At 39.6% G+C, this 13,957-nt stretch overlaps 1 protein-coding gene across 4 annotated transcripts in view; it reads right to left on the bottom strand.

Moving 5' to 3' along the window:
- The window catches only part of Glut4ef (Glucose transporter 4 enhancer factor), a 96,069-nt gene that overhangs the window by 26,821 nt on the left and 55,291 nt on the right, over window positions 1-13,957 (bottom strand). For all 4 annotated transcript variants that reach the window (XM_083038931.1, XM_083038932.1, XM_083038934.1 and 1 more), the window contains 3 exons: window positions 10,270-10,472; window positions 9,530-9,837; window positions 6,833-6,904 (listed from right to left, as the gene is read on the bottom strand). In XM_083038931.1, coding sequence (XP_082895057.1) covers window positions 6,833-6,904; window positions 9,530-9,837; window positions 10,270-10,472 — 583 coding nt within the window. The remainder of the gene's footprint in view (window positions 1-6,832; window positions 6,905-9,529; window positions 9,838-10,269; window positions 10,473-13,957) is intronic.

The following is a 13,957-nucleotide window of genomic DNA, read 5'->3' as shown; positions in this document are numbered from 1 at the left end:
AAGCAGTGGTATCAACGCAGAGTACTTAAATAAAAACTTGTTAGTATTGAAAAGTAGTTGTCCTTTCTCATTCAGATAGGTTCTCCTATTGCTTGCTTGATCGGAGGGAAGGGTGCCGTTCTCCAGTTATCCAATGACTGCCACGTCAAACCTTACAAGGTCATGGAAGCAGTAGTCACTAATAATAAGGCTGCTCTTAAAACTGTATACGCGTGCAGCTTTCCGAAGAACAATACGTTGCTTCCTGATTTTATTTCTTTCATTTCTGACCGTGACCTTGAGCGGAATGTCCCGGCATTATTTCTGGTCGAAAATTTCTAACGAAATTGTTAGAACGTGCCAAATTTAATGTCAGAGGCAATTTTCTAAACTTAAACGTCGATAAAAATATCCGACTGTGATTTTATATATTTTTTTACCTGAGAGATTTATTATTTTATTTTTTCATTCGGTTATCTAAATTATATATTTAATATCTTAAACGTATGTATATAACGTATTAAAAAATAACGCCAATATATGCAAACTCGTTTTTATTCCATGCAATAAATTGAGATTTAATTAATCAACACTAAAAATCGAAAAAGGATAACTTTTGGCTTATGTCGAATAAACGGATAAAAAAAAGACTATTGAATTTCAATGCAAGCCGAACATGCATAAGGTTGAAGAAGATTGCGATAATTTATCGTGTGTTTCGAGAAAACAATCAATTACGCGTTATATTGGCGAGAATTAATATAATAGCGATACGGACAAAGAGAAGAAGAAAGACGACGGCGAATATTTCCTATCCTACGTACGTAATGTCGGTGTCATGGCCGCTGACTTATGTCATGCGATGCCTACGCGCATCACGCGAATGGAATCACTTTGTTTGACATTTTGTTGTAAAAACATTTACAACAACTGATAGCGGGATGCGAAGTAGCGGCAGGTTCTCGAATGAAGCGATAAAACTTCCTTAACGGCATGAAATTTCCCGGATCGAATCGTTACGTTGGATTTCCTAAGAAGAGAGACGTTGGAAAGGGAAATTCCGATTTTCACGAATTTCATTATTGCTGTAGAAGACGAAAAAAAAAAAAAAAAAATGAGAATCTCCGAATGCGACGTTCTTTGAATTTTACCAAGACAATGTCCTAATCCAACGCGGCGAGATGCTCGCGCTCTATCGGATCGGAAATCATATAATTAGAAATCATATTGCCAAGCGATGACCCTGACTCTGTGTGTGCACGCGCGGTAGATTATATCTGCAATCTGTGCAACCGAAGCCCGGATGCAACGTGTGATGTGCGCGAGGATTTGTTTCTACAACTTGACAGATACTTCAAATTTAAAAAAAAAGTTTACACAAGTGACTGTTGCTAACGCAAGTTTTTCGACTGCGTCGAGCAATTTTTATCTCGGCGTGCAATTTTTTTTCCGGCATCACAGACTCACTTTCGCAAATGTATGATTTTCTCCGCGAAATTAAAATTTATAATCATCGTGAGCCGCTCGCCTCTATTAACGCTTACGTTCGTCCGTTCGTTCGTTTCCGGCCAAGCGCTTAAAAATACGGAGCGAGGAAATGATACGGAAGGGTATACGATTACGTTGCTCAGTAAGGTCGGATCCTCCTTGAGCCGCGGTTGTTGCCGGGCACGCGGAAATATGTATGGCGAGCATTACACGGCTAACGTCAAGTTTACGCAACGCGTATTACGCAAGGTGGACGAACGTATATCAGAATACGACCCGGCGCGGCCCGGAACCCCGCGGGAGCGCGCACGCAAATGTCGGCACAATCGGCGTTGAATCGATGCATCTGATAGCCGATACTTTTCAAGTTCAGATTGTATGCGTCACAGGCTTCTTCTCTCTCTCTCTCTCTCTCTCTCTCTCTCTCTCTCTCTCTCTCTCTCTCTCTCTCTCTCTCTCTCCGCGTTCGCAAGTAATTTGCATCGATCAAGATATATATATATATATATAAGCGCATAATGTGATACAGAGATTTACATGACATACATAAATTAGTACGTCAGTAGAAAGAAACAAAGGCAAAATATTATAAAAACGAGTAAAAAAATATTTTAAGGTTCCTGAGTCCTCGCCGTGGCCATGTTAGATTATGACGTCAGAGGCGAGAAAGCACACGCTGAAAATTTAGATAACATTTTTAAATGAAAAGATATTTCGATGAAACACTACTTCAGATGGCTCATATTTTTAAAATATCTCGAAAACTATTCTTTTCTCTTGACAGTCAATCAACAACCGTAAATGATCGTGATATCAGACTTTGTCATGCAGAATGACTGCACATGTCCAAAGACTAGACGGACTGGGCCTCATATTACGGTCATTTTACAACTGTTGATTGTAAAGGGAAAACGGGATAGTTTTCGAGATATTTTAAGAGTGTACTAAAGCCATCTGAAATAGTGTTTCATCGAAGTATCTTTTTATTTCGAAATGCGGTATCTAAGAATTTTTAGCGTGTGTTTTCTCGCCTCTGACGTCACAATTCCAACATGATCGCGGTGAGGAGCCTTAAGATTTGTAGTTATTCGAGATTTAAAAAAAGTAAGAACACCCGGTAAGTGCATCTCTTTGAATAAACGTGTGGCATGAAATTATTATCGTGTTGAATAAATAATAATGATTGACGATTAATGCAAAAATTTTTCTGTAGTTAGATAATACGTACAGTCAACAAAAGCAATAAGATTTCTCTCCGGAAGAAATCTTTTGAGAAACAGAAGAAGTAAAACGGAAAGACTCCTTTTGTGCAAGAAAGTATATAAGAATTTGCTAGACATTTCTATTTTAACCAAGGTAGATAGTCAAACATTGAAAATAATAATAATTTTATTTGCACGTGTTCGTGAAAGCGGAGTCATCCAATTTCTCGCATCTTTATTTGATCTAGATTTATGCCGCAATCATTGTCCCCCCTCTTCCCTCTCGTACGTCTCCTTTAAATTCTACGAGCAAGAGCGCATTTTGAACTGAAATATAATCTCTGGCACCGTCGTAGAAAGGGGTATGTCGCGTATCATAAAATGGTCGGGAGAAGCTGAAAGCTACTGCATCACGAAGTACGAGCGATAATCGGAGAAACTTCGTAGTAGGAAGATCTACATCCCGATCACTACCAGACGGTATGACGACCGTCCGAACATCAAAGCCGACGGTCAAGGTCCGCCATCGGGATGCTCGTGTGCTGACTCGTGCGTTTAACCGACGAAACCTCGGTTAGAAAAGCGGTAGCACGCGGAACTAGAAATAAATCTTCCGTGCGTTTCTCCGCGCGCGCGTTGCACACAATTTAACACACATGCATACGTACATACATAGACACATACACCTACACAGTTGCACACACATATACGCAGACACACATCACCGACAGTTGCACACCAATATTATTTCGCGCGCGTGCAGTCAGGGCCACGGTGACCTTAACTACCTTCCTCCGCACCTCCAGGCCCCCCTTCTCCTCGTTGTTGCCCTCCGCGCCTCGCCCTCCTCGTCCCCGAGTAATGCCGCATTCGAGGGCAACGGGGAGCGCGGACAGGGGAACTGGCACGTGCCGCTCGTGGTGACGTCACACGCTGTGCACTGCGACGCGATGCACCAACGGCGCCGGTCCTCGTCGCTTCGAGATCTAGGTCCATGTGCAGGCGCGAAACGAAGGTATATATTCTGGCGCGTGCGTGACATATTTTATAATGGAATTTGCCTCGTGTCGATTACGAGAGATTGTCGCCTGTTTAAAGGTTTGCTCCTTCGATTTCGGTATCTACGTATGTATTAAGGATTAGATAATTTCGATTGTCACGACGCATATAAATATTTATACAGATCCTCGAGCTGTCTAGCAACTGCATATCCTTCCCCTCGCTTCGATCCAAGATTATGTCATAATTTATAAGATAACGATTGTGAGAATAAGTTGATTCGTTTTTTTAAAGGGATTTAAAAACGGTTTATAGATTTCGAAAAAATATTGCAATGATAAGTGGCTATGGCTATTTAAATTTGAATTACAATTTTAAATCAGATCATTTTTCAAGAAATTACCGTCTGACATTCAATGAAAAAGAAACTAGTCTGTGAGAATGGTTTAGAAATGTAAGTACATGTGCTATATATTCTGGCGCGTGCATGACCTTTTTAAGATCTTAATAAGACCTAATTCATATATTGATTTAAATTTTCCCTTTCGAGAAGTTCATTCGAGAATTAACAAAGACACGTAAGAAAATTATTTCAATTTACAAAATCAAGCAATTAGAGGAAGAATCGCGTTTAATCGAAGTGATATCTTTAATTATTTAATCACTGTATACGCAAATCTTCATTAAAAAATATTATCCCGCAATTTTTCTCAACTGAATAACTCTTTTTGAAAATTCTCAGCAAATTCTGTCGAACCTGTGCGATTTCGACACTCGATCGAAACGTTATAGCGCTGCACGTGTGATGGAAAAGAACAAAGGAAATCTCTATCCGCCTCCGCCCCGACATGCAACCTCTCGACGATCTATTCGCGCGGCTACGGCACACGTGGATGTGCATATATGCAAGCCTGCGCGTGCGCGGGGGGAGGGGAGAGGGCGATCATAGTTCTATAACGTTCCATAATGTAATATACTTCCTAGTCGCTCTCTCTCTTTCCTCTCTCTTTTCTTCTCTCCCTCTCCCTCTCTTCTCCGTCCGTATCAAGATCGTCGTTCATGGATACATGGAGATGGGAATGGTGCATCGTCTCTCTCTCTTATCTCGATCGAGTGACCTCTCGCGATGACGAGCATTAGGCGATGAGAGAATCTAAGGAACGACACCGACGACCTTGCACACGCCGCGTGTTCGCGGAGATATCCTTGAGCCGATCAATTGGGTCAGGTGCGCGGATACACACAGGGTAGAATGACCATCTCTCTTTCGTTCGCGACTCGAACAATGAGAAAGAAAACTGGGACATTTTTCGGATTTTGAAAGGAAAGCAAAACGTATTTTTCATTTATTTTATCGGGATTGCTCTATAATATTTTTTTTATTATTCGCTGCATATTATATTAATGCAACATAAATGCAAATAAAATAATAATTATAAATAATGATATTCAGCTTTGAAAAGAGAAAGATCCATAAGGCCAGTTTTCGACCTCTGAATTTCATTTTTAAATATCAGAAATGTTTCATTTTTGTAAGAACTATTGAAATCAGGTGATTTTAGGCTAAACGGACGTATTTTGAAGCCTGTAATACCGATTAATACAATTTTTACCATCAACGCTCTTGTATCATCTACACATCATTTCCTTACATTTTTGTGTGTTGTGTTGTGTTACATTTTGGTGTGTAAAATAACAATCAAATATTTCATATTCTTTAGTATCAGCATTCTTTTAGCTCAATTTTTCCAAAATAAATTGTTTCCAAAATAAAAAACCTGTACATACCTAAAATGCATTGATAGCTGGTTAGCTAAACATATCCATTCCCACAATCACAGCTAAACTTATACAAATGCTTTCAACTTTTTTCTCCACCTGAAACACACACACACACACACTACACAAGTGTAAGGTAATGGCACAAGAGCATTGATGGTAAAAATGGTATTAATTGGTGTTACAGATTTCAAAATACGTCCGTTTAGTCTAAAATCACCCGATTTCAATAGTACAAAAATAAAATGTTTCTGATATTTTAAAATGTGAAATTCAGGGCCGAGAACTGGCCTTATGGACCCTCCTCCTTTTAACGAAGCAAAATGAAGAACGTGTTATGACTTTTTAATACGCGTGCGAAATGAGGACAAACTAGAACTAAACGAGAGTGCCTCCAAAATATGCGAGACAAAATATACAGATCCGAGGATGTTGGTCATGTACACATGTTCATATAAGTACGTGCGTTATTGCCGCACGAGTGAAAGTCGAAACCGCGCAAATTATACGCCGAACCTGATTGATGTGCTACTATCTTCGCGTCCAGAATCGCGAATGACGTGCGTATATTGCGTTTGACGACATTACTGACCGATTGAATCGAGATGAATGACTTTAAGCGGTCGCCAACCGTCGTTCGCAATCATCGGGTGAAAGTAGGAACCTTCGGATAAACTGGGTTACGAATAATATTGATCTGTGCGAGGAGTGGTAGTCGCGGTAGAGTAGTGATGGCGATAGTAGTAGAGTCGGGTCGGGTTTTATACACAGAGAGAGAAAGACCGCTTGCGCTCTCCGTCAACGAGTGCTTTCGATAACGAACGAAGGTTTCCCCGTGAATTGCACCCGCATGAATGATGTCGATTGCGAGTGGCTCTCGGTTCCTTTTCCACCAACATTTCTCCGCGTTTCTTTTTTATCGATTTCCAAATATTGATGAATGTTACATTTCGAGATTTAGGGGAAAAAGTTTAATCTTGTTACTGTTACGATAAACATATAATGCTTATCTTTACTTATAATTCAGAAAATAAACGCAACAACAACAAACCATTTCGAATGTAGATCGTAAGGCGTTTATTCTTTCGAGAGAATATTGAAATGGATTTAATTAAAAAATAAATGATATAAACGGAGAATTTATTACGGCCTTTGAATTGTCTTGTTATGCAGATAAAAATGCAAGAATAAATACATTCATCCAATAATGTTTCTCTACGACCCACCAAGCTCCCGTCGATATTCGCACGACTGCAGAAAATAACCCGATATCGCTAGAGTTAAAGAAGGGAATGGGGCCGGCAATTTTGCACCTGCGAGATTTCCAACGTACACACACAGATCTCCTCCGATTATAGACATAAGAATGGAAATGGAAACCTTACCTGTTCGCTTTCGAAAGTCGCGCAAGCGCCCGGTTCCGTCTCGATCGGGTCCTGGTTTACTTTCGCTCGAATCTGAAAAAGGAAAAAGAAGTCATAAAGCGGAGAGTTTAACGTGGCGCTTCAGCGAGTCAGTTCGACTACTTATTATACACGTAGACCTTTCGCCATGCTCCCTTTTCAAGCGGCTATTTCGGGAACCGCACGATTTTCCCGCTTGTACAAGCGGCCGAAAGCGGCAGGCGAAGGAACGTAGGCGCGGGACCGCCGAGTACCTAAGATTAGCGCGGGGCGATAATACCTCAAGGTCCGGCTTGTTAGCCGTCTTACGAAATACCAAAAAATCCGCCGCGCGTGTTTACATCCTTGGCTCGGGCGGCGCGCTTATGTCATCATCGCGCGCACGGGCTTGGCTCGCGCGACGACGAAGAAGACTCCTCGCATCTGCTGCATCTCTGACCGGTCAGGGCCGTCGTGCACTACTATTACTGCATGCGCAACATATCACGATATATCCGAGGCGTCGCGTCGGTGTTCTTTCCTTCTTTCTATCTTATCTTCTTTCTATTCTTTCTATTCTATCTTCTCTCGTATCAATGCCATAGTGTGAAAAATATCTCGTTTCTATATAAACTTGTCATTTTTTTTCATTTTCTTCGTGTTGAAAGATTATTTAGGAAAGCAAATAGATTAATCTGATATTCATTCCAGAAGATATTTTACACGGAAAGCTTGAGAAAATATTATTATATTGATTATGAAATTATGAAAATATTATTATAATAATTTAATAATTGAAATTAGTTATTTTACAAAAAATATATGCATGTATAACTTATATAAATTTTTTAATAGAGCGTCTGAAATTTGATTTCTATCTTGCCATCGTTTGCAGCTTTTTATTATTGTAAAATTGCATTATTAATTGTGCTAAAATGGAAATCATTGATACACTACCGAAGATGTTATGCTATACATAATGCACTATTCTCTTTCTAACTGCTTGCATTTCATTACATATCACGGAAATCGGGTCCTGTTACGAAACGATCGAAAGTGACTTTATTTTCACTGGCTCGTCCACTCGAAAAGAGAAAACTAGTTCATCGTCATTATTCCGAAAAAGTATGCGTTTGGCGTCAATGTCGCTTAAAATGTTCAAGTTCGTCGATCAATAAAAAACTTTATTCTTCTACACTGTCATTCAAATACGGAGTGTTAATTTTAGAAATGACGTTAAATCAGTTTTAAAAATTATTTCACAAATGATAGGCAATTTTCTATGAAATCATCAATTTTAACATGTAAGTAAAATTTGAAATCAATATATTAATAAAAATTGTCAATGTTTATTCATGACAGTTTTTTCATAAAATAAGATATTTTTTCCGTGTCTATATAAATCGAATTTTAAGTTTAATTATTAGTTTCCCGCCTGTAAGAATACGAGAGAACCCCGGGGAAGCGAATCCAATCTAAGCTCAGATCGAATGATATACGCATGCAAGAGAAAGAGGAAGGGAGAAAAAGAAAGAGAGATCCACCCTGATGCCCCATGCCGTCTTACGTAATAGAGTTATCGTATTCGTTGACGTTAATTAAGCTACCACGTACTACTACTACGCGAACGCGGAAAGAATTAATCACGGAAACACACAAGCGTGCGGCGTCATCTCGAAGGCCATTCGATTTTTATCACGGCGAACTTGTATTCTCATCGCGAAGGTCGCTTCGATATGCAATTTTAATATAGGTAAGCTTCAAGTAAGTTATTTAACGTTGCTAATGTATGTAAAGATACAACAAAATAAATAACTTTTATCAATGCGCGTTAGAATTCGCAGCTTCATCGCTTAGAATTAAAAAAAAACGGATTAAGTAGCTCGACACGTGGTATTCAATTCACTTTCATCGAAGTTTTCCGACGAATTTCTGATGGATCTCCGGGATACTCCTTCAGGCCATCAGCTGATTAACACGTCGAAATCTTTTGCGCGACACGCGGGATATTGACAAAAAAGTGGTATTCAATATTATCATGAAATAATAATATTCGACTATAATCGATATGTAACGTTCGAATATCAAGCCGATAGATTAGAACGCATTAGACATGCATAGTGAAAATTATATGATACGCGCCGAAGAAATATGAGCGACGATGCCGATATGATGATTAGTCGAGTTAACTTTTGTAAAAATAATTTCTTCGCTTAAAGACTTGGCGAGCTGAATTGGGCGTGAGTTGAGTATACATTATTCACGGAGATTAAGGCCAATGAAGACTTTCAAAGACAGCGGACGAGGGCAGTTCACTCACTAGAAGTAGCGCGAACACGCGACTCTGGAAACTCGTCTCAAAGGTCAGCGGTAGCGAGTTAACAAAGAGATAGCGGAAGTCGCTGACGCTTTTTACGGCTATCGTCAAGTAAATACGGCGAGATAAGCAATGTGTTAATTGGCTGCGACACGAGCAACTCTTTCATCGAGGTTTCCCGACGAATTTCAGACGGATCTTCTTCAGGGATACTCCTTCAGGCCATCAGCTGATTAACACGTTGAAATCTTTTGCGCGACACGCGGGATATTGACAAAAAAAAGTGTGCGTCGCCGCCGAATCGACGGCGGAGCATCGAACGTCGACGTCGTCGCCCTCCGAATAGGAGAGGAGGTGAACGAACACCGGAAAAGGTTACTCACCTTCTTACGTGGGTGTTGCTCCTCGATGTAATCGGGCACTATTCCCTCGTCTAACGTGGTCGAGCCGGGAGTGCTGCTCGATGACGAGCCGGACGCGTTGTAGGGATAGTGGGGTTGGTTGTGCGAGGGATGCGAGGTCGCCGGGCACGGCGAACTCCTCGTCGGGACACCTTCCTCGCTGAGGGGTGGACTGGGGGTACCGCTTCGCCAAGAAGCCCCGCTGCTGCTACTGCTGTTTGACATGCCGCCGACGCCCGGCGAACCGGCGACCATGCTACCACCTCCGCCTCCACGACTCCCCCAGGAACCTGTCGCGGATCGTATTCCCTTCAGATTCATTTCTATCGAGACAATTATCGCGCTGGCTCGATAAAATTCAATCATTTGCGCGCCGCGTTTATAGAATCAATTTATTTACACGCGATATGACGACGTAAATAAACGATTCAATTAATACAATTATATTTCAATTACTTACTGCATAATGTATTTATGATATATGATAATTATATATCAACTACTAATTACTTATATTTCAATGATAAATGATATTTATTATACTAATAATGAATAATATCGATGGCTCCAAAAATAATTAAAGCAATGAATATACTTGATATATGCATACGTTATTGTAGAAACGAGAAAAGGATTTAACGATGTCAAACAACGAGAAAAATTTATTTTGCCTCTCGACGAATATTTTGCGTGAATGGTGAAAACGAATTAGAATACAATACCATAATTGTATTGGCAGTGAAGTGGCGGGGGGTCGTGAGGTGAACACGAGAGTGACATAAGGACCAGAGCCGCGGCGCATTCGTCCATGCAATCACCGCGTTCGTTGGCACGACAACCCTCACGTCCGCAGTGCACCCTCTCGCCCCAACCGCTGTACATCCGTTCGGAATCATTGTTCGAGCTCGGCCGTCGTTTCCTGGATCTGAAATATACATTACCACACACTATAGTTCCGCTACGTCGTGTAACACATATGTACGTGTGTATTCATAAGCGTTGCATCGCTCATTTTTTAATTTCAACTTACTATTAAATTCCAACTTACAAAATTTATTATGTTATATAAATATTAATCAGTATCTATTCGCGCAATATTTTCACGATGACGGGTAGTTTTTTTTTTTTTTTTTTTTTTTCATTTCGATTGATTAAGATTATTCAAATTGATGATAATTTTCGATAATATCGCTTTTTCAGTGAAAGTAATTAATTTCGGAAACTTTTATGACGAGAGATATCAATCTTGCTCGAAGATAACATCAACGGCTTAATAGTAGTAGCACGATTGTGAAAAAATACATTGTTGCAAAATGGGCTCAAAGTAATTTTCTTAAGAAACTCTCGACAAATAACAGCATAGTGAATATAATTGCTGCCAAAGCTACGCGCGTTTCTGACATTACGTTTTCCTGAAATCGCGCGAAATGACACGTCGCATCTCTCTTTCACTCTTTCACTGCGGATGCACCGGACGATGTAGTACGGTAATACTCGGTAGCATAATCGATATATAGTCATTTTTCCAGGAAAGACTCTAGATTCTCACGTTAATACTGCACGCGGAGCAATGTATTTACGTCAATATGTAGATACTCGTACGGCTCGGTGTCGTCTACTACTTTTTTCTACTGTCACGAGTTTTCCAACCGGACAAAAGCTGACCAAACGAAATGCATATTTAATATAAATCAAGAAAATCAGAAATCAGAAAATATAAAGCAACGCGTGCAATATGTTTTAATCTTTTCCAAGAATAAATAAATTTATTAAAAAATTAGGAACTCTAGAGATATATTTATTGATAATGTACAATCGTATGAAACGATATTAATAATGCCTGTGTCATCATAATATGTATATTAAAATCAAAATATATCGAAAAATAAAAAATAAATAAATAGAGAACAAATAGGAGAAAGTATGCTAAATCGTACCTCCTAAGATAAATATTAAAATTGCAATAAAACTATCAAAGTAATGACAAAATTTTTTTATTCATTTCAAACTGTTCTTTGTCAACGTTAAACATTAACACTTTATCATTGTTTCATATCGTAAATTAAAAATTCAAAAAAAAGTATTTGGTACGATTTACAATACCGGTTTGCTAAAAATTGCACCCATGAGTTTTTAAATCGTACCTCTAACAATAAAATAAAAAAATTATAACAAAAATAAAGTTTTATTTTCTACAAAAGTTCTCAGTCTGCTACAAAACATATCTATAAGAATGTCATATTTATAATCATAAATTCTCTTCAAAAATTTAACAAAAATACTTTTTATATCACACATAAATATAAATAAATATTTTCTCAATATAATTATAAAATTTGATATTTTCTTCAGTTGTCCATCTAAATATAAAGAAAAAAACTAATGCCTAAGTAAAAAAAATAGTAAATCGTAGCAGTACGATATAGGAAAAAGTTAGTGATACGTTTTACCGAACTTTCATTGCTTTGTCAAATTTGTGAATAAAAAATAATCTTAAAACATTTTGTGAATTTTTCAACCCTTCCATATACAGGATTAAACAAGATGAAAAATGCTTTAATAATAAGTTTAATTGCTTATCTTTCTCAATGTGATAGCTTATAGACACGGGGTGCCGAATATTACATGAAAATCACATAGCGCATAAAGATGTCATTATCTCGCGATCCCTCGCTTGGCTGGCGGTGCAGTTTCCGCGATAAATATCTCGAGAGCGCGGCTAGAAGAATAGAGCGGTTCTCCTGGAGAAGGTGGCCGGTCCTCTCGGACCTATATCGCGCGAAGGACAAAAACTCCAGAGAGCGCAGAAACGACGACTTACAATTAGCCAAGGCCGTCGCTAAGCCATAGCCGTGTTCCACTCCCGGAACGTAGAGCGCGAGTACATCGAGAGTCGAAAGTGAAACATAGAACATGCCGGCCGGCATAAGGAATGACGCACGTATGCACGCCAGCCGGTATTTCGAAAGCAACACCTCGAGAGCGCGCACACTTTGCGCGGCTGTCCCGTTTCTCATGTACCCGATCCGTTATATGTGTGTTGCGCCACTTAGTTAGAGAGAAGGCAGACGAAGATTCGAGTCGATTCAGGCTGATAATGAGGTCCTCAAATTTTGTTCACAAGTCTTTATACAAGTATCGCAGCGAGGATCGAGCAGCATTCAACTTGGTTTCCATATCTTCGTTTGGAAAAATTTCAAACTAGTTCGTCCTCCTCCGATGGTATTCTCATTTTCCCGACTTTCTCGCTTTTCACGGTTTTCTAAATCTACAGTAAATACTGATACCGCACGTATACGATCGTTGCTAGCTAGCTAATTGCGAGATTACGATCGACTTATGATTACCGCGGAAGTAACGAATTCAAGAGTTTAATTAAAACGGCGTAGATCGCTCGATCTACGAAGGGAAACGAGTCGAAACCGTTTGGAGTCGAAGCTGTACCGTTAACTGGTATGCGTGTATTATACCGCTTGTATATGTATTATACGGCTTGGGGGATCGAGCTCGCGGAGATAATCGTCACGGCGCGCAATTAAAAAGAAACGGGGATATTTCTCTATAAGCGAGGAAATCCCCCTCTCTTCCTCTATCCGAGAGTATCTCATCAGTCGAAAATAAGAAGCAACGCGTCGTTTACCGCTCACCGTCGACCGTTTTATCCATCACTGTTCACCAACTGATTTTTATTTTCCTCTTAATCCTGCGACGTTCTATTTCGACATCCTGTGCGCGTGTCAGTACATTCAAATTTAAACGGAGGCCTGTCTTTTTTTTAATCCGAAACTGCAGAAGTATAATTTTTACAGAATTATCTGATAATTGAAGACGAATCAGACAGATTCGAACGAAACGAGCGGGATTAACCTTCTCGAGATTCCGGGTAAAAAGAAGGACACGCGGATACGCAGCGCTGAATATTTTCAGCGAATTGACATTGAAAATTAGCATGTAAAATATAATAACGCGCGCCTACCAGTCGGTTCGTATGTGTGAGACTATACACCGTCATCGTATTACATAATACTTATTATTCATGATACACCGCACGTAATATCAATTATTAAACACACAGAGAATTCAAAACGCAGAAAAAAAAGTTGTACATCAGTTGCGAATGCACAATATAAGCGGTTAAGCGTTGTCTCTGAAAAGAATATTCATATAGAGCTCTTATCGATAAAGAGACGGATCCATCGAGATATGTTCTCGCTCGTACCGGAAGTTTCTCGACCGTATTTCGCAGAATTTTACGACGAGAAGGAAAGTAAATTACCTCGTTACGGTCGCTTTTACTCATTAAGTATCTTTCGTACACGGAATTCGGATTCGTTTATGAATTGACCGAAACGTTTAAAGTGGACAGCTGTGGAGCAGAGAAAGAGAGGGGAAGGAGCATTTTTATCGCGT

Source organism: Prenolepis imparis, unplaced genomic scaffold (genome assembly GCF_030444845.1).
Source record: "Prenolepis imparis isolate NDT839.2.m4 unplaced genomic scaffold, iyPreImpa1.0 SCAF_5, whole genome shotgun sequence".
NCBI classification, from domain to species: Eukaryota; Metazoa; Arthropoda; class Insecta; order Hymenoptera; family Formicidae; genus Prenolepis; species Prenolepis imparis.
This window is presented reverse-complemented; position numbering and strand designations above follow the sequence as displayed.